The 22,705-nt window shown below is 29.5% G+C and overlaps 1 protein-coding gene across 2 annotated transcripts in view; it reads right to left on the bottom strand.

Annotated features, from left to right (window-relative positions):
- LOC100167794 (protein outspread) overlaps window positions 1-22,705 on the bottom strand; it is a 97,143-nt gene that overhangs the window by 64,165 nt on the left and 10,273 nt on the right. For both annotated transcript variants that reach the window (XM_008183708.3, XM_001944100.5), the window contains exon 2: window positions 11,778-11,858. In XM_008183708.3, the coding sequence (XP_008181930.1) occupies window positions 11,778-11,858 (81 nt within the window). The remainder of the gene's footprint in view (window positions 1-11,777; window positions 11,859-22,705) is intronic.

Raw genomic sequence — 22,705 nt, 5'->3', positions numbered from 1 at the left:
TTTTATGACATTATTATTCGTACATATAAGTTGTCTAACATCTTCGATACAATAAGAAGAATAAATTGAAGCTGTTTTCATAATATTAAAAACAAGCAATAACTTAACATAATAGTTAACTGGACGAACAAAGTAATGTCGAATGAATAAGTTGAAATTTATAAAGAATCAGTTTGATCATAAATTTGAAGGTCACAGCAGTGTAATGTATATCACAGACACTTAGTATTAATTATAAAATGTGGTTGCAATTATTTTATTGAAATTAACAGCTGTCTGCATAATAATTTATGGTAACAATATGGAATTAAAAATTATCTCTATTATTACCGAACAGCTCTATTGTAAATTAAATATGTAAATTACATAATTATTTTATTGAACTTTACATAATATTCAATTACTATGTACATATTTGTTTTGCTTATCAATCTAGCATTATCCCAAAAGTATTTCTTCATTTTTATGTTGTACATAAAATGTAATTCTATACAACTGCAGTATAGCTAGGGTGATCTATTTACGAATCTACATTCATTATTTTGAAAAGTTTTAATTTTTTTGAAAATAATATTTTTACATGGTTTGATATGATTGCAAAACAAAATATTTTTTATGGTTATCATTTTTAATCGTTTTTCTTTATTCAGTGACAACATTTTAAATTTTATATCCCAAAGCAATATATCTTGTATGTTTTGGGTATTTGAAAATACTCCGAAAAATATAATAGAAATATGAAAATTAAAATGTAAAAAGGAAAACTTAAAATAGATATGCATATATTTATCAAGACAACGATAAAATTATTTATTTTTTTCAAAAATATTGATTTGTATTAACAGTAAAATTAAGTAAAAAAAGGGTGGGTAAGTGGATGTCACTCTGCTGTACAGTAGATTACAAGTGGGTCACTGTTTAATGGATGGTATTAAATTTGAATTCAATGATATAATATTATTGTAAAAGAAAAATGATTCTGAGTGGAGACGGTATGTTAGTCTAGGTATAAGACATATTATACGTATATGGTATTAAAAAAAAATTGACCTATAATAAATTTCAAATTAATCATATCACAATATCTATAAGATACTTATAACGCGTTATACATCAACAACAAACCGTGATACTATCATAGATATATAATAGTATACTTAAGAAGTTTCAAGTATACCCACGAAATATATTATACAATCACAACAAAATAACTAAAATAGTTATTCTAGGTTTTTAATATGTAATTTCGTCCAAATTTGAACTTAAAATGACTATAAAAATAAACTGCTTTGCATTACATTTTTACACTTTTTGGCCCAACAGATAAAACTTTATTGGTATTTATAGAAAACAAAACTAAAAAAATTAAAAACTGACCATGTCTGTAAACAGCTCAAAAAGAGTCAAATTATTTTCAAAATTTTATCGTACATATAAAACATGCTAAAAATTAAATACATACACTCCGATAGAAAAAGTTTCTAAATCTGAACTTCTGAAATGATGTGCTTCGTTCTATATTATAGGTAGTAGAAATAAAATATTATATAAATTATTTTAAGTATACATGAAACGTGAGAACCAGAAAACATTTAAATGTATAAATCTTGTTGTTATTTAGATCTAACACATAATAGCATATATTATACATATTATATAGGTACATTAATGTAATTAAAAGCATCGCTTAAAATTGAAGTAGGTAAACATTTATAATAATTATATAATAAATTACCAGTTAGTATTAATAATTATTAATTTTTATCAACTATAAAAACTCGGGTATATGTAATGTTTAATAACAAATAACAATTGAGATATATTTAATTTTTTTAATTTTTATTTTGAAAATTTACAATTTATATTAAAAAATACAATAAGTAAATATGTATAACAACAGTATAATATAATAAGAATGTCAGGATAAGGTAGGCCATCCAGTGATAGAACCCTTCAGATTTAAATTAAATTAAACATAATTTATTGATTTTTTTTTTTTTTTAATCATAAAAGATCACGACACAAGCGTCTTTTAAGGCGGTGAGGGGGATTGTCGGGAAGTGTACGTGATGATACGTGGGGGATAAGAGGATTTTGATGTAGATGTAATTTTTTGTGAAATTTAGTTTAGTATTGTTTGGTTAGTTGTTCAACAGTTTGTATTTTCAAGCCCTTGTGAAGTGTATTATTTGTTACGTACCATAGGGCAGATGTTATGAGACGGAGGGATATGGACTGGAATGCTTGGATGGTTTGTAGTTGAGACGGTTTGGCGCTACCACAAATTTGAGCGGTAAAGCACAATTGAGCATAGAATATTTTATGCAATGTTACCAAATTCACATTGCCAAAATTTTGTAATTTATTATTTTCACGTATTATTACACCAATTATTATGATATCTGACGCGAGCCGTGAGCCGAGCCCCTCAGCTTTATCAACAATGTTATCGATTAATAAATTAGTTCCGGAGTACTATTCCGGACTACTATTGAGACTATTATTGATTTATAAATATTTTTATTTTATTATTTTCATAAGTCATAACTATTATTATTATTATTATTTCATTATTGTCAAAAAGATCTATATATACTGTATTATAATGTGACTACTATTGAGACTATTATTGATTTATAAATATTTTGAATAATGTGACTAGGTATATTACATATTGACTATGAAAACATGATATTTTTTCGCCATGTTTTATTTTGAATCATTATAATTATTTAAATAAATATTTTTGTATAATACAGTTCAAAATTGAAAATGGCAACGTTGCAGAGTTTTTTATGCTCAATCGTGTTGGTTTTCTTTTGTATTTCAATTTCTTTTGATACGCCGACAATTTATGCTCAATCGTGTCGCAAAAAAGGTGTTTTATGCTCAATCGTGTCTCAGACAATTTGAGAGCCATAGGTCCATATGGGTCTCAAAAAAGATTTGTATATTGTTCATTTTGAATTTATAGAAAGTTTGAATTTAAGTATTAGGTGAAGTATGTGCAGACGATAATTTAGTAATTTTCGTTTAGATTTTAGGTGTGGGCCCCAAGTTAGTCGTTTGTCGATTATGATCCCTAGATATTTTACCTTCAGTGTCATAGGAATATTAACACCTTGTAGTTGAATGGGACATGAAATGATTTTTCGGGGTTTATTTTGACTCGCCATGATGTTGCCCAGATAATTATTAAATCGAGGTGGTTTTGAAGAGCGGAAGAAGCTGTCTCAGGATCTGTGTCGGAAGTAAGAATGGCTGTATCATCTGCATAGGTTGCGATAATTGTGTTAGCTGCTCTGGGAAAGTCAGATGTATATATGTATATTAAACAGGTCAGGGGAGAGATCGCTACCTTGCGGGACTCCAGCAAATACTGGAAAATACCTAAATATATAGGTACATTAATGTATTGACTATTGAAAGATCAATTGAAATTTATGACGTATAGTAGGTAGTCTATATAGTGTATACAATATGAATTATAAATATGAGTATTTATATTGAGTTGTGTATATGAGTTAATACATTAATATAATATGAATATCATCATAAATCATAATATAAAAAATAAACAGATATTTCTTTTTTATCCAACTTATTTGTAATATTATAATTTTGAATGAAACAATAGAGTAATATAGTTTTTTTCGTGAAATATAGTGATAGGTTACGTGAAGATTACGAGTCTGTTACGAACGTGTAGTTTACTCAATTATTTTACTGTGAAAATAAATATTTAAAAACCGACACTTCTGTTATCACAGAATAAAAGATATGCGTGTATCATCAAAGTTTATCTGAATTTTCAAGGACATATTAAATACATGTTACCTTTACAACTACCATGTTATGGACACCACTGCCTGTTAGCTCAGGGCAAATTACACTTTAATTACCGGTTTGAAAAAAAAATAATAATAACAACAACAATAAAACGTGAACGAATCGTGCGTTACAAAATCGTTAACAAATTGTTAGTATAATAACACATCACCAAACTAGTATCAAGGTCGATGAAATACAATATAAAATACTTTGGCTGTAAGGCGTGATGACTCGGAAAAACGTTTAAATTTGAAATTCCAAGTGCGAAAAAAATCCCAAGGAAATTTAATGAATGTATAAGTTTATGGGTACTATCTGATGACAGGTTACTTGACGGTTAAATCCAATTTCAAGTGGCTGTCCTTATAACATCGGTAATATAGTATAAACGTATATAATATATACAACCAAGTTACAGAAAAAAGAAACTTAAATGACATCGACACCAGGCTGTAGTTAAAGCCAATTTATTATTAGACTATGTACTTATTTTCCGTGCTACTTAATTAAATTGGAATTGCTGAACTTTAAAATACTTTCAAAAGAAATGTTCAATACCACATATTATATAGGTACCTACTATGTAGTATGTAAGTACATTTTTTTATATAACACTGTCTCAAAAACATTGCTAAAGCCAGATTGCTTGAAGTACTATATAACATAAAATCTAACCGTTAAAATATTATGAATCTGTTTGAAGATACCTGTAAACACACTATAATATGTATTAATATTAATACATGTCTATATAGACGTACAGACACGACTGCAGTCTACTCGTTAATGTTTCGAATGATAATATTATGTTATACACACGATTTTATTGCAGTATTTATCCTTAAAATGTTTACGTCACGGGATAATATTTATGCGTGTGAAAATCGTTTCTTCACTTGAAATATACGAAACAGGTACTTGCAGTATTATTAAAAATCCTAGTTAGTATGATACATAATATATATATTGATAATATATATGATAGAATTTCATATTGGTTCAGGTATAACATAATAACGTATAAACCATAGACCATAAACATATTAACAAACTCATCTCAATATAACAGCTTAATTCGGCATTTATATTATTACTGGCCACAAAACTAAAACGACGTAGGTACCTATGATTCGACTTTATTAGTTCCGCTGCGCGGCTCTGATCGTACCCAAGACGTGCAGCTCTCCGATCGGCATGCTTGCCGCAATAAAACGAAAATACCACAATCCCATTGGTTTACATTATATTATGTACCTATGTATACATATTTCAACGCGTTTTTTTCATACCATTTTGACAATTACATGCATTTTCCGCGTTTTATGCAGAAATCGCGATTAAATCTATCGGCCGCCGAAGGTCTCTTATCCCGAGCGCACACACGGTGAAAGTATAGCTATATATACTATAGGTATACTGGTTTCCTTTCCACCAGCTATGCTCTGCTGCTGCACACGGTCAAATCGATAAGTCATTATATTCGTGTCATACTTAAATGCACATACGCGTTATAGTATAATTAAAAAAAAAAATTAAAAACTTATAGCTACCCACCAATATATGATAATATAATGTAGCTATTGCACCGATCAAACCTTGGTTCTATATATATTATATACTATATCAAGGCACCATTATAATAATATATACGTATATATAAACCACCATAGATACCGATTAGACACGATGTCGATTTGTTTTTCGGGTATAACGGAAAAACTTAACGAGTTCCTATGGGTCGCCATATAGATATATTATAGATAATATATATAGAAATGTGGTAGTATATATAAGTCCTTATTGTATTTTTGTATACTTTTAACACATTCACGTTATAAAAAAAATCCGTTTTATTGCGACGCACCTACTTTATTTTTCTGCAAATATATAATATTAAATAAATTATTGGTGTAAGCCGCGTGATATGGCGTGTACTTTTACGTTTCACAGAATATAATAATATATTATATACATACTTTTTACCCAGTGCAATAAACCTGTTGACGACTGGGGTACCTACTGAATATAATATATAGTGTAATTTCAATAAATGCTATATGTAAATATATACACGTTAAAATTAGTGTTTTACAGTAATATACTTGTCTTCCAAACTATATTGGGTCGGACGACTACGAGTTGGTTCCCAATTGCTGAATATATATAGGTAACACACACGAATTGGTTCCGAATGTTCCGATAAGCTTTCATTATGAACTATGATAATAAAACTATGTTAAATTAACTTGACTAAATTTACACCATGCATTTAAAAAAGTACATAATATAATTTAGGGCAAATTTTAAAAGTTTCATCCACAAACAAGATTTTCATTTTGCTGAGCATCTCTAAATTACGCAGTCAAGTAAAAATTACAATATTTTTTTCCCGATTTATAAATATCCTTTCCATGATTTGTTACTATAGGTAAATTTATTTAAGGCTATTTATATAATTGTTATAGTGTTGTAGATAATGTAGGTAACTGACTTTTGAAGGGAGATCAAGATTTTTTTGAGCTTTTATTTTTAACTTGTTGCTTTGTAATTTATACTTGCAGCCTGTCCGGTATTTCAATATCTTTTTCATGGTTGTGTTTAAGAATACTTTACTCAATATTATTTAAATTATTTATTTTTAAAAATAATTTGCAATTTCTTTTTGTACAAATTCTACCGTTTGAAATTTTCTTTGGAATTCGTATTTAAAACCATTAATTGCGTAAAGTTGTTTGTTTTTACACTTAACAACACTTCCTCTTTAATCCACGCATTTAAATTTCAATAAATATACGTGTGACTAGATGTTAGGTTGTTGTACAAGACTGATGAGGCACAAATATAACCGATAATTTATTAGATATAAAATAAATATATAATATTCTATTTATATTAATATATTAGATATATAATTATTATGATACATGAACTTTCCCAGTCATAGTAAAACCTAATAAAATGTCATACAATTACCGATTTTTACATAACATGGGAACCAATTCCGTATTATCTAGTAGGCCATATCTTTTAAACTTCGATTTAGACCGGTCGATTTTTATATATGAACCGATAAATTCTAGTTATATAAGCCAAATTTTCTTCTAAAAATCATCGGAACGGTGGAGTTCTTGTGGTACGAGAACAAGGTATATATAGGTACCAGCAGGTGGCAGCAACAGTAGTATTTGATTTGTTGCAGAAGCTTAAAGTTTCTGTAGCGTGCATATACGTATAAATTAATGTATTAAATGTATACTATAATCAACATCGTTTTATTTCAACATCATTGTATTATTTATATCGATCTATAAATATTTATCCGGTGTGAATCTGACCTTCGTCACACATCGAACGCCAAAAAAGGGGGGCTCGGCACGTGGCCTAGTCAAGCCCACACGGCGCAACAATGCGAAATGCACGTAATGTCAACGATGACGTTTCCCACCCGTCTATACATATAGTGTGTGCCCTATGCGCACGCGAGCCATCCTCATTTGGTAACGTCGATGTACCTATATACTATATTATATTAGATATATACTTTTATTTGACGACGACCGTTCAACCGGCGTTGTATGATAATATGTGTATGCGTTTTGTCGGGATAGGCACGCACAGCACACTGTCCTTCCAGCGACGCCCACTCGAAAAGACAATACATCGTCCCCGCGTATACTGATCATTATTATTGTATTGCATGTTACTATTATTATTGTTATTATTATATATGTCCAATGATAAAGAAGAACAATTCTACGTATACACTATACACACATACAATAAAGGGCGTTGTTGCTGTATATTACATCATATTAAAAGAGATACAACAAACCCAAACGGGATGCATATTACGACTACGATGTGATATTTGTCGCGAGGCACAGGCTCTGTTCAGAAGAGGTTAGAGGACTACCAAAAACTTCTAATACAATTAGTGAAAATACAATTAATGAACATGAAAAGATTTAAAATATTCACACATTATTGTTTACTAATTGTAGTAAATTGTAATTTTTACATATAAAAGGTCAAAATTAGAATTTTTTTCTCACATTTCTCATATTCAGTATAATATAACTACTCTATTTAAATTTATTTTAATCATAAAAACATTACGATCGTGTGGTGACACAACGTTCTTAGTAATTAATTTTAGGAGTTGTAAAGAAGATAATATTGTTAGAAATTCTTATAAAAAAAATAAACATGTATTACCTATATCAAGAGATAATTGGCTATTTAGATATTTTATATGTATTGCTGCAAATGTTCCTGATTAGTAAAATTATATATGAACACTCGCCACTCGGGAAATTTCTAAAATACATATTCATCAACAACAAAATCTATATACTATATCTAATGTATCAATATACATTAGATATAGTAGTGTTTGATTATAAATATGAAAAAAGGATCATCTGTTACGTGCTTGTTCGGGTTGACTGACGACCGGAGTCACGTCGCTGTCGTCGTCGTCTTCGCTGTCGTTGTCTTTGACTCCAGCCACTATCCGTGTTTGGTGTTTTTTTTCATCGTATATATTATTTTCCTTATTTTTTGACCGTTAATTTTTTTCTACTACGGTCGTCTTCCGTTAATAACAATACTACGTGACGAACACGTATATTCATCCTGTTTCTGTTCTTCTCCTGGTATAGGAATACAACAACGAACAAGACGTGTATACGTATTACATTGTGTATATATATATATATACACACCATACTGAGAAACGTATAATAATATTATATTATTATATTTACTATACAGGGTGTGCGCGTTATCTTAAGCGATATGGCGGGCGCGCGTCTTCTGGGCGACAATTTATAAATATTAAACATGATAACAGCGGATGTTCTGTATTTTCATATCACCAGAGGAGTTGCACGAATACACGGTTTATACGTCAGTAGGACAATGAAGACACAACGAATACATATTGAGCGCAGAGCTGCTCAAATACGATTTTTATACACATTTATGGGATATACAGAGTGGGCTGTGTGCGTTTTCGAAATACATTTACTTTATTTATGCAAAATTGCAAACAGACAGGAAAACGAAAAAACGCCTGCATACGATGCTATTCTGTAAAATACGCTGTGAGAATGAAACATATTAGTGGCGACGATTGTTCGGTAAAACGCATTAAACTATATCTCCTATTGAATCAACAACAACTCCCTGTAGACGACCAGTAACTATCGGACTGGTTTCGTAATAATAGTATATATATTTTTACTCTTCATGTCTGTCCTGCACTGCAGTTCATTTGGTATATTATATTATGTACCTACTCACTACTCGTCATATAAATGTATAATATAATGTTCTACGCAGGTCCGTCTTAAACTAAAATACGATACATCGATACGCATGACTATCGAACCGTGTACCTACGGCTTACGCCCAGTAGATTGAACGATATATTATAGTTGATCATAAAACGTTGTTTTTTTGATTTGAACAAAAACTAATTGAATAGATCTAAAAAAACACCCTATGGCAAAGACGTATAATAATAATAATAATATAAGCAAGTAAATTATACGTAGATGAAATATAATATAATCGATGTTGATTTGACTGCAGTATAACCAATGACAAATCAATAAGGAAATATCAGGATACAAAAGTATAGCGTATATATTATGTATAGGTAGATAATACAAATAAACAATTATAAATTATACTATTAATGTTTAAAATAATAGGTATTTTATGGAATAAAAATGAGACGAGGCTGCTGAAATTCAATAGTTTCGAATTTTTAAAAGTTCTCTTAAATTATTATATATTGCATACAAAAATGTATGCAGTTATAAATGATTACAAACATTGAATATGTCTGATGCATTTTTGGGATCCATAAACAGATGTTACAGTATTTCAGTAATTTTAACAACAGATAAAATATTATAGACGTATAATAATAATCATTTAAACTAATTTATTACTCATACTTCTAACAAAAAATAAGTAGGAATGCATGTTTTATATGTTATTTGAGAAGAAAAAAAATATATTTTTAATCAAAAAAAATCCTAAGGTACTTTTATAATAACATGTGTACAATGTACATATTATAGTTATGGTATTATATGATTTTTTAAATTTCAACAACACAGTATATGTTACCTGAAGAAGAACGACACACTCACGAAGAAGTAAAACTATATAGCTTTAATATTTAAAACAAACAAATTTATAAAACGATATAATTTGCTCATATATTCTAAATAATGAATGATAACAATATAAAGCTTATCATTACATCTAGTACAATATTATCAATTTACGAAGCTCAAGACTACAGTATATCTAAAGGTACAAACACTTCAAAGTTTATTATTTGTTATGTATTTATTTTTTAATTATTTTAATATATTACCTGAAGGCTCTAGGCTGAAACTAGTAGTTTTTTTTATTAAAAATACAACACTTATGGTGATCGTGAAATCTTAATTTAAATTATTTATTCACCTGTTATTATTATAATTTTTAAATATTTAATCTGTATATAACCACAAAATCGTAGCAATTTGTGATTATATTGTTGAATTAAGTGTGAATCAGCACTTCCAACAAAGCGAATATCTTTCAATATATAACTCAATCAGAATGTTAATCATCATATTATATAGCATGTAGGTAATGATTATAAATAGAATAACTAAATCCTTACCTAAATAAATTGTTATTCAATATGTACAGTGACCACTCTTGTAACCTACTGTACAGCAGAGCGACATTCACTTACTCGCTTTTTTCTAAATGTTTGTCATTTTATAAAAATTCAACGATTTAAAATCAACTTTTAAAATAAATATTTTTTTAGCTACATACATACCTTATTATACTTTAAGTAGGTACTTATGAAATTTAAAATAAATACGATGTACGGTTCGTTCTCATACTCTAGTGTAACATAACCTAAAAGGCAGTCATATGACAGAATCACATAAATGTTCCCCTTATGTATAGACAGGTAAGCATAACACGTTACGAAAACAATAGGCAGTTTTTGCTAACCACAGTAACACGAAAAAAACCATCAAAGTAGAACTCAGATAAAAGTATTACATTATTTAGATTCTTACTACGTTTATCATGTTGTGTAGCAGTCATTAATTTTTACTAGCTCACACACGACATTCGTGAACAATGTATGTACACTGCACACTGTTATAGGGGAAAAAATGATAATAAACAAAATTATCTCCGAGTAAAAAAAAAACAAGTTGTGATCATTACTGCATTATTATGGTAGACCATTATAATTATATACACAGTACACACACTGACCACGACCGACTGTTGTAATAGTTCTCTTCTTATCCCATTCAAAACATAATTATGGTCAAAAACTTTCTGATAAAAAAAAAGAGAAACCAAAATAATATCATCTATCCCTTAGGTGAAAACATCATTGACGACTTTCACTATTTCCGATTGACTGGTTTTTGCGATTCGAAAAAATGTCTACCAGGTAAAAAAACCTGATTCGCGAGGGATTAATAGAGCAAAACAATATTCTTTTAAATAAACAAATTTGTTCATCTTATTATTGTAAATGATGCACATACATTTAGATATTTATATTATATAGTAGCTGCAAAATGTTTTTGCCCCGGAATAAATAAAATATCTAGTATACATATTACATATACCGGCGAACCGTGATATTTAAAAATTTTAAATTATCAAAAACTAAAAAAATACTAATTTTGATTTGAATACATTTTTTAATTGTATTTCACAAGTTATACGTCAAAATCATTTATTACATTTTCGAGTAACTTGACATTTTTTTGTTGTAGTACGTATACAAATGTCCTAAGCATTTTTTTTTTATGTGTCACAATTATATTAAAATCCTATTTTCCGTGTAACATAAGCAAATACACGATAGTTGAAATATAAATATGTTTTAAAATATTTACCTTTGTTCGATTGATGGGGTTGGTAAAGTCTCGCCCAGGTGCAACGAACAAATATCCGCATTTCACAGCCTTCCTCGTAGCCTGAAACAGAAATTATAATATTATATACATTATTATTGATACACCATACAGAAACGCATTCAATTTTAAATTCATATTTCATTATTTCGTAATATTTAAATAGAGTTAATAGAGTAAATATTGCCTCAGGAATTGTTTTTAACAAATAAAACCGTAATAAATATAATATCTATGTTTGATATACCCTATCTATAATAACGAGATAATAAGCTCGTTTCTACACCGTTTATTATTATAATTTATAATCATTGATCATAAATCATTAGTTTTCGAAAATATTTTGGCAAATACAACCATTTACTTATCAAAATCAACATAACTTCAGTATCCGCAGATTCATCATAATATTGTATAATATAGTCAGGTCAAAAGGTTATAATTTGCCTACAAGTCAACGACACCGTGGTTGTGGTATAGTATAGTATAAGTATATATGTTTATAAGTACTCATAGGTCTTCTAATTCCTTACCTGTCGTGTGTGAAGGATTACTGAGAATTTTTAACGACTTCTTAGATTTCTCACAGGATTAGTGAAAGAAAAAGCTTAACAAGAAAATATAGGCTTTCAACACACATTTTGCTCTAATTTTAATTTTTAATGGCGTTCAACACATATTGAAGTTTGAAGATTCAATAAATACACTATCGTCTATGGTATATGATAAATAATATATATACTTGCTTTATATATTATATTAAGAGAACAATAGCAATAACCAACCAAAAAATAATATTATATTATATTATAATATATACCTATAAATTAGACGTAATTTTCTGTCCTGATATATACACAGCTACTATTGTTATGTTCGACCCAAACTAGCAAGTGTTGTTGTTAACAGCAGAGTAATTAAAAAAACAGTTGTTTTATTATTCGCCCAGGCGCGCGATGTCATATCTAATAAGCATGTTTCAATATGGTCGCAAAAAAAAAAATTAAATTACACCTATTCAGTTACACTGTTGCGCATTGTTGGCATGAACCGTGAAACAGTCACAGCGAGTTTTAAAATTCTCGTTTTACATGTATATTTTACATATAACATATATATTATATATTATGCAAAAATAGTGTGAAAAAACAACACTTCCGAATGATACACGCTTTATATTATTTTCATACCGGTCACCGGGTATATGGAATATTATATCGTCAAACCGGCCAAATTCCGAACTTTGAAGTTTTTTAAAGACACTTAGATTTAAGTCCTTGATATAATTATATATTAATACACATTATATTATAGGTATCTATAATAATACAAAAATGTCATAATATGAAAAATCCACGCTCAAGTATAAAGTAAATAATTGTCCATTAAAAATATTCATGATTTTAACTGTTCACTTAATGATAATTGCTAATGTATAATATAGTTTCATGATTTATTTATTTGTGTAGGTACCTAATATTTATTTTATTAGTAAATTGATATATAAAAATTATATCGGAAGAATAAATCCTCAAATTAATTTTTTTGTAAAAGGCTCCAAATTAGTAATTCTATTTTTGCACTATGCTACTATCATCAAGTGTTTATTTTGTATATTACGATATATTATAATATACAGATAGGTATAAGTAAATAAATTTTGTAAAAAATAAAAATTAACTAACGAAATTATGGTATAAAAATCCGAAAGTGAAACCGCGGTAGTTATTCTGAAAACTCAACAGCCGAACATGTCCTGGGGCGTCCTATATAGCTGTCATAACCTAAAACGTAGGTTCCAAATACGACTCACACGATATTAGTGTTTTATTATAATAAACTCGTATGCATATGATGTTTATTTTCGGCCGAAATCGTTTAGTATAGTAGTGCGTTCTGCCACAAAAAAGTATAGAGAAAATTGCCGTTACTCATATATTGTAAAATATAAATTATTATAAAATAATATGCGCGCGCATGTGTTGACATATATTTCTCGTTCGTTTTGTACAAGCACGTTGCTGTCCGAACATTATTTATCGTACGAACAATATAGAGAAAAAAATAAATGACACTATATATATTATATATTATTAAATACACCACGTCCAGAACTACTCGTATTTCAACACATTTGGCTCTCCTTGTATAAATATATACCTACTATTATATATTATGTACCTATATTGAATATATTATATGCATAATTTTATATTTACCCGCTGCTGCTGCTGCTGGTGCTAGGAGTCGGATACTATATCGTATATTTGATCTACAATTATTCAACATAATTGATTGATAATGAAATAAAAGGGTTTGGCTTCAAAGGTCTATACGAGTAGACATCAGTGGACGACAATGGGAAAAGTTTCGACTATAATATAATATAGTATATATAATATATATGTATACTACACTCACAATAATACGTATGCCTCCTAGTAATCCAATATTGACAATATGGATTTCAATGACACTATAATATGCAAATATAATAATATATGTTATGTTATAAGTTATGAACGGCGAGCATTGCAAGTTCATCAACCTATACACAGTCCTTGAAGTGATATTCTAACTTTTATCGAGCTCTAAATGTCTCAAGTAATTCATATCATAAAAACGCATACTTACCTACCTTTCATAATCAAAATTATTCATTGCAGCTCTCGTGACAAATATAATCTTTATCAGTTTCAAAAGTTTTGGTTTCAATTAGAGTTATAGTCACAACTCATTTTTATTAATATGAATAAAGTTTACTTAAATACTCATTACACCGCAATATACTTATTTATAAAATAAATAAATTAGGTACTAATAATATTTTTTTTACGATAATAAACTGTTATTCAATTTCTCATCCAAATATAATCAATTCAGAATAAATAAATTATTTTTGACGAAGAAAATCAGTTACGTGTGTGTTTTTATATGGCTGTAACTCGCGTAAATCGGATACCCGTCAAACGCATACTAATCACGAAGGAATAATTTGTATGTACATATTAATAATAATACAATATAAGATAAAGTAGGCACCGAAAGAATACGAGTATACCTACGTAAAAATGTACCAAAATATACATTTTACGGAGTACGGACTACCAGACCGGGCCGGCGGTCAGGTCTTCTTTTGGAAGAGACCGTTAACCACGGCGGTTATAGTGCGGCATGTTCAACGCATGAGCTCTGTTCTTATATTATATATTTATATAGGTACCGAATATAACGACGGCGGCCTATGGGATTTAAACGTAATTACTACAAGCACTTTCCTAAGTCCCCCGAGCCTACTCACTATATATATTTAAAAAAACATACACTTCGCCTACAGCCGTCGAGGAAGGGAGGTATATTATATAGTCGGTCTGTGTTATTATTTTTACTATCATTATTCCTATTTTCCTTCGGTCCTCCTCTTTCTTATTCACCACACGTAATCGCGTCTAATTGATGTGCCCAATTAAGGTAAATAATTCGATAACCAAGAGTTGGAATTATTATTAATGTATAAAAATGTTTTATTATAGCTATATTATGCACGCATAAACATTGCATATATTTATATAATATTATTATATAAATATATATAGCTGGTAACAATATATACGACGCGTACTTTGCCTACTTCCGAATTTTAACGTATATTAAATATAAGCAACTCATACAGATTATAATATGAACCATAAGGTAGGAAAAATTAAAACCGCATCACACCAGCCCCGTGTGACAACGGCGGGTCTCACACATCGTGTTAATAATGACCGACAACCTTGACCTATACAGTAACGCGCGTCAGTCAAACGAGGTGTGATAAATATGTTTGGCTCCCGTCGAACCTAGTTCCTTATTCATAGTGGCGGCGAATGTACTAAGATTGAAGATTACGCGTGCAACTACAGGCATTAGCACTATTTAAATTATTATTCTTATGGGGTACTTTGTGGATATTCATCACAACATTCTAAGCGACAAGTACGACTCGTTAAGAACACACCATATAGTGCAATACTGCAACATATTTGTGTGATGAATTTCAGACAAACTAATTAGTCATCGTCAAAAATTTAATAATAAACGATAGCTATAGTAGATACCTATATAAAATACAATGTTGTTTACTGTTTAGTGACGAGTATATAACTTTATCAAGATCAATAGCTGATAATTAGTATAATTTCAACAGTATTGGTAAAATTAGTAATTATTTAGTGTTGTTATTGTTCATATAATTATCAATTATCATTTATTACTGTATCACTATGTATTTAATAAATTCATCATATTATTTCTTACTCGTTGTATTTTTAATAGCCGTTCGGCGTTTATATTCTGATAAATAAATAAATAAATAAATGTAGTGTGTTGAGTGTTGACTGATAAATAACATCATAATGTAAAATAGTAGGTATAAGTTATATTATATTTTAATATTTATATACCTAGGTACGTATTCGTCTAACTACAGGCCCGACGTTTTAAGTTTAGAATACAAAAAACACAATGGATAAAACAAATGGAGGAATATAATAATACGTATATTCACAATTTACACTACGTCCACTATATATATTATATCTTATAATATATCAGGTCGAACAATACACGTTATCTTATCTATAATATTATAATAAAATATATATATTTCGGAAGTACCTAATTAAAATGCAGTTTACTTTAATTACTTATATGATTTAAACTTTGAAAGTTATGATAAGTAATAGGTGAGCCAACTCATATCTATATGAATATATTATATTGCTGTTTTTCAAAATATATTTACGAGATGTTTAATTTATTTTTATTTTAAATTTATTTAGTTGTGCGATTTTATAGAAAGTAGGTAGAAACTAGGTACTATCATGTACTATTATTTATAATCAATGGTACTATATTGAAACATTGAGAACAGTTTCAAACTGGTCAGTGAAATATCAGGTAAAATATCGGAAAAATACGAAGATAATTTTAAAAAATAACACTAATGATTTTTGTGGCTTATAATATAGAATATTTTTTGGCTACAAAAATAACGAAATAACAATCGTCACAGCGGTGATTTTCATTCCCATAAAATAAATTATATTATTATAAAATTGAGGACAAAAACCAATTTAATAAAAATCATCTAAGTATACTAGGTCATTTAAATTTTTCTAGATCAACGCAATTAAATAATATTAACAAGGTATATATTATAACCACATTTTGAAATTGAAAGGAGCCCAAATTTAATCGCAGATCATAATTTAAAAAAAATTTACGACTCTATTATAGAATAAGATTCCGTTTATGGGAATTGATAAAAGAATTCTTAACAGACGCACATTAAATACATAAATAAGAATTAATGTTCACACAAAATTTTGAACTATTCAAATTACTAAAATAGATCAATAAAAACAGTTGGTTTAATTTAGTAATTAATATAGGTATTATAAAATATCACTGATTTTTTCAACTGCAGTTTTGATTCATTGAAAATATTAAAATGGCTCAATAGATATACACAGGTATAGTGTTGGATCTCAATTTATAATATAATGTAATATAATACTTATATTAAAATAGAACTTATATTTCCAACTTAATTATAAATTATCATATAGAACTAAGAAGTATAAACAGTATAGTAGCATTGATTATAAATACTAGTATATATAATCAATGATAGTAGGTACGATAATGATAGTAGATACATAATATATATTATAATAATAGCTGTTAATTATTGTATATTTATACGTTAAGATATTACGACACCATAAAAAAAACAAACATTTAAGTATGTATATTTTTCTGATCTTGATTATATAGGACACTGCATCACCATACGTAAAATTATATTTTATGTGATAACACTCTTTTCACCTTGATGGTCATTAAATCCGATAAAAACGATAAGATTACTACTACGCGTAGTCGTGGTCGTTTGTACCTACCTATTCAAAATATATTACTCTGACTAGGGTTGAGAGACTCGCACTAAAATCTACATTTTACGAGTTTCACGTCGCGTGATTTTCTCGTATTATAATATAGAGTCGTCATCAACTCAACTACCTCCGACCGTATAACGATTATTATTATTCTATTTTACGTCAAGAAACACACACACAAACACTTCCAAAACGTGTTCTCAATATAATCTTCTCGCCGCTCACGCCTATCATTAACGCGCTTGTATATGTGTGTGTTGTACACGGACAGGATAAGCCGCAAGTCCGAATAATACTTGTACACTATTATTATTATTCAAATAAAACATCAATATGTACAATATACGACACAACGTCGAGAAAAACGCAGTGTAATCTGATGATGCCGTACATGTATACTTATATTATTACACTCGTTGCGTCGACCAACCAACGAGAAACCGTTATGTTTTACATAACTAAAAGCGCGCCGGCTGTGAGGATGGTCATGAAAAAAATAAAAATATGAAAACAAATAGTGCCCGGGGTGGGACAAAACATTTAAAAAAATGTATATAATAAATATTGTGATACCCCGTGATTCCTCGTGAACACTGAACTCCCGAACGCGTAGACACTGATTATTATTACCGACTGTTCTATACTGTTTTGCATTCAAATTGTAATATTATTATAACCTATAGGACATAGTTACTATAGTTTGATATAACAATTTTACTAAATCTTCAGAATTTATACTATACACACCACCGAACCGCTGTGATTATAATCACTTATACCCACGTTAAGGCAACAGCTGCAGTTATATCATAATATGTATATATTATTGTTATTATTATACCAAGATAGGTGAATAGTCAAAGTCGGCAAAAATGTTGCCTTTTATATAATATGTATATAGCAATTTTCCGCCGACAATCTATTCAAACGATATACATTTATGCGCGTTTATTAAACGCTCGACAATTTACGTGTGTGTGTGTGTGTGTAATGGCATTCTAAGCATTTCGATGATGATAATTACACGGTTTGCATATAATATTTCCAACTCGTTGTCGTCGGCAGTATGGTGTGGTGCACTGTCCATGCAGTACACCAAGTCAGCTCGGCGGCGACGGGTTTAATTGGAATTTTATTTTTTTCTACCTTAGACTCCTCCTGGAACCTCTCTACTGGCGTCAAAAACAATAATTATACATATAATATGTACAGATATATATTATACCTAGGTATGTGTGTGTGTACATATTATTATATACGCGTGCGGCGACTTATAGCGGGGTGAAGACGCCAAGGAAATAACGAGAAAAATGCATCGATTGCGTTCTCCAATATGTATAGTGTAAACGAAGTATCTAATGACTAATACTGATTACTATAATATCTATAAGCAGTGGCACACGCAAGGGGGGGGGGGGGGTTAAGGGGTTGTAACCCCTCCCGAAATTAGGTTAAAATTTACAAATTTTACAAGTTTCTAATACCGAGTAATACCTATTATCATTGATTATAGAATAGTCTATTTTATTATCAATGCGGTAGATACATGAATAATAATATTATGTCATTATCATTTATCTCCATTATATCAATATGGTCTTTGAATTTATTCAAATGATAAAATGAAGTTCTAATCTTTATTGGTAGGTATAATATGATTATTACCACTGATACATAACCATTGTTCTGTGATAAATTGTGGTTTTAAACTATCTTTACAGTTTGTTGAAGTAAAAAATATGAGTGGGAAGGCATTAGCTGATACAATATTACAAAACCTTCAATCTTTAGGAATAGAAACAAAATATATAGTTGGACAAGGATATGATGGTGCAGCGGCCATGTCTGGAATGTTTTATGGTACCCAATCACATATAAGAAAAAAATATCCAATGGCGTTATATATTCACCGCAGTTCCCATTGCTTAAATTTAGCTGTGTCTTTTGCTTGCCAAATTTCTGAAATAAGAAATTATATGGGTACTATGCAGACAATTTCTAATTTCTTTGGATATCCTAAAAGATTAAATATTCTCCAGTCTACAATAACAAAGATATTTCCAGGTGAAAAATCACAAAAGTTAAAATCATTTTGCCCCACCAGATGGGTAGAGCGCCATGGTGCTGTCATGCTATTTCATGAATTATAGCCTGCAATTATATCTTCTCTAGAAGAAATTTCTTCTTGGATAGACGTTGATACATCATCAACAGCTAATCAACTTTTAGCTTCAATAACAAAATCTAAGTTCCAAGTATCACTCATGATTTTAGTTAAACTATTTTCAATATCTGTGCCACTGAGTAGACTTCTACAAACTGAAAGTTTAGATTTAAAACAAGCTCTTTATTTTGCTAATGTTACTCAAAACACATTAAAAGATATTCGTGTGAATGCTATTGAAGAGTTTAGTAAAATATTTAAGTCTGTTGAAACATATTGTAATAAAATTGGAATTGATGTTTGCATTCCCAGAATATCAAGTCGCCAAGCACATAGAAACATAAACAATCCAGAAAGTTATTACCGTGTTACAATATTTATCCCTTTCTTGGATAATTTTATAGATCAACTGCATGATCGATTTTTATCACACAAGAATATATTAAGCATCTTTACTTGTTTATTTCCTAATTCTGACTTTAAAATTAGCAATGATATCGAAGAAAGTTTTAAATTACTTTCAAAAATGTATAAAGATATAATATATGAAAATAATTTGGGTGATATAAGTGAATACCTATACGAGAAATGCTGAATTACAATTATGGCAAATTAGTTTTAAGCACCAGTCAGATATTATTCAAACGAAAAAAACTGTTACAGACCTGTACTTTCAGTGTGATCCTCAAATATACCCAATCATTTCAAAATTGCTGCAAATATTTATTACTTTACCAGTAACCACAGCCACTGGAGAACGGTCGTTTTCAACACTACGACGCATTAAGACCTACTTAAGAAATACAATAGGACAAAATAGGCTTAATCGTTTAGCTTTATTAAATATTCATAGAGATATAGAAGTTGATACTAATGATATAATTAATGAGATGAGTAAATCATCAAATAAAAGATTGAAGTTAAATTTGTAAATTCTTAATTTTTTAATTAAATATATTGTTAAGTTTTAGATTTATAATTACAATCAAAAAAAATAATTTAAAAGTATTTATGTCATATTATAATTTACTTTTAAACTATAATAGTGTACGTATAAAATTTTAGTCAAAATATTTAAAGGATTTGCATAATTTTGTTATTTGTAAAATGTGTTATATTATACCTTGACATTTATAGACGGTTTAGGTACGTTGGATAATTATTATTATCTTGTGTTATACATTTAACGCCAAGTCCAAATAAATGTAGATTTGTCCACAACTAGACAATATAATAAAAAAACAAAAAAACATTTTCGAACATCAATTACAATATATTCTACAGTGTAGAATCTACAATATATACACACTACACAGATATTATGTATATATAGTCGCGCAAGCAGTAGGCACAATAATGGGACCAATGGGCATATCGCATATTATGCATTAACCATTAATATATAAACACATTAATACATATAATGTATTATCTTACAAAATATTAAATAATATATATTCTCGACAAAAAATTCCAAAGCGTTATTGATTGAAATACAACTAAAGTAAGTATAACATAGGAAGACGTTGATATTTTTTAAGATAGGTACTCGGACTATAAAATATTCTGATGTAACGAGAACAAGATTTTTGTTTTTGTAATTAAATTATTTGAAAATGTTTGTTCAGGTTTCTATTTGCATACCTATATATTTTTCACAGCTGTGTACAGATGTTTATATTTTGACTGTTTTAATTTTTACCAACTGATTGAAAGAAAAAAGTACGTAAAGAAAATTAAAACAAGTTAAACTGGAGTAATAAATTACATTTTATAGAATAAATCGAGGTAAAAGTTTTTCTAGGATTTTCGACGTCGGATTATCGTGTTTAGTTATAATATTATATGAAGTTGTGTTTCTCGTAATAATATGCGCCCGTTATTATATATGAGTATGATTATGATATAATATGACGTTATCTACACGACGCAAGCTCGATCGACCATATAACATTTAATTGGGGGGGGGGGGGGGGGGCTGCAATCATAAATGTGAGTAATATATAGATATTATATATATCGCATAATTCACCGCCCAACTTAAACTAGACTTGCAGGCGCGGTTCTAGGACTACATTTTCGTATGGGCAACAGTAGATTTATAATTAGGTTTTAAATGCGAATAATATTCCTCATTTCCTCCCCTTCCCCAATAAGGGATACCAGAAATTTTGGTATGGGCAGCTGCCCACCCTGCCCATACGTTAGAACCACCAATGCAGACTTGCAATAAGTACACCTGTAAAAGAACAATGCAAGTCGATCGAAAAAAAAGGAAAAGAATGGTAAAAAAATAATATAATAGAATAACGACAACACAACAGACCCAATAATTACGACAGGCACATGTAAAGTACAGTTAAACGGGTGTGACTCGTTTGTGGTCACATGTGGGTCTGTGTTTGTATATGTATATATATATATGACGAGCGGCGCGCAACGGTATACGCGATTCCGCGCGATTTTCTTGTTTTTCCCATTCAGTTTCTATAATATACTCCTCCACGCGACCGTCCGTCGCACAATCGCCGCCGCCTCTTATCGCGAGCGCGCGTTCCGAATACCTGCAGCGGCGGAAGCAGTGGTGGTGGCGGATATTGCGTGTTTTTCCACATGATGTCCGTCCGACGACAACGATCGTGCGCCGAGGTGGTCCTATTACAGTGGTTTATTATTATATACATATATATAATATAGTCTAGGATTATCGTTGACCCGAGGAAGGAGCTGTAATACGCTGCATAATATCATACGGTGTAAACAAATATTACTATAGTTTACAGGTATTAGCTACGCGATATTTA

This window comes from Acyrthosiphon pisum, chromosome A1 (genome assembly GCF_005508785.2).
Source record: "Acyrthosiphon pisum isolate AL4f chromosome A1, pea_aphid_22Mar2018_4r6ur, whole genome shotgun sequence".
Taxonomy (NCBI): domain Eukaryota; kingdom Metazoa; phylum Arthropoda; class Insecta; order Hemiptera; family Aphididae; genus Acyrthosiphon; species Acyrthosiphon pisum.
Note: the sequence above shows the minus strand (reverse complement) of the source record. Positions and strands in the feature narration are given on the sequence as shown.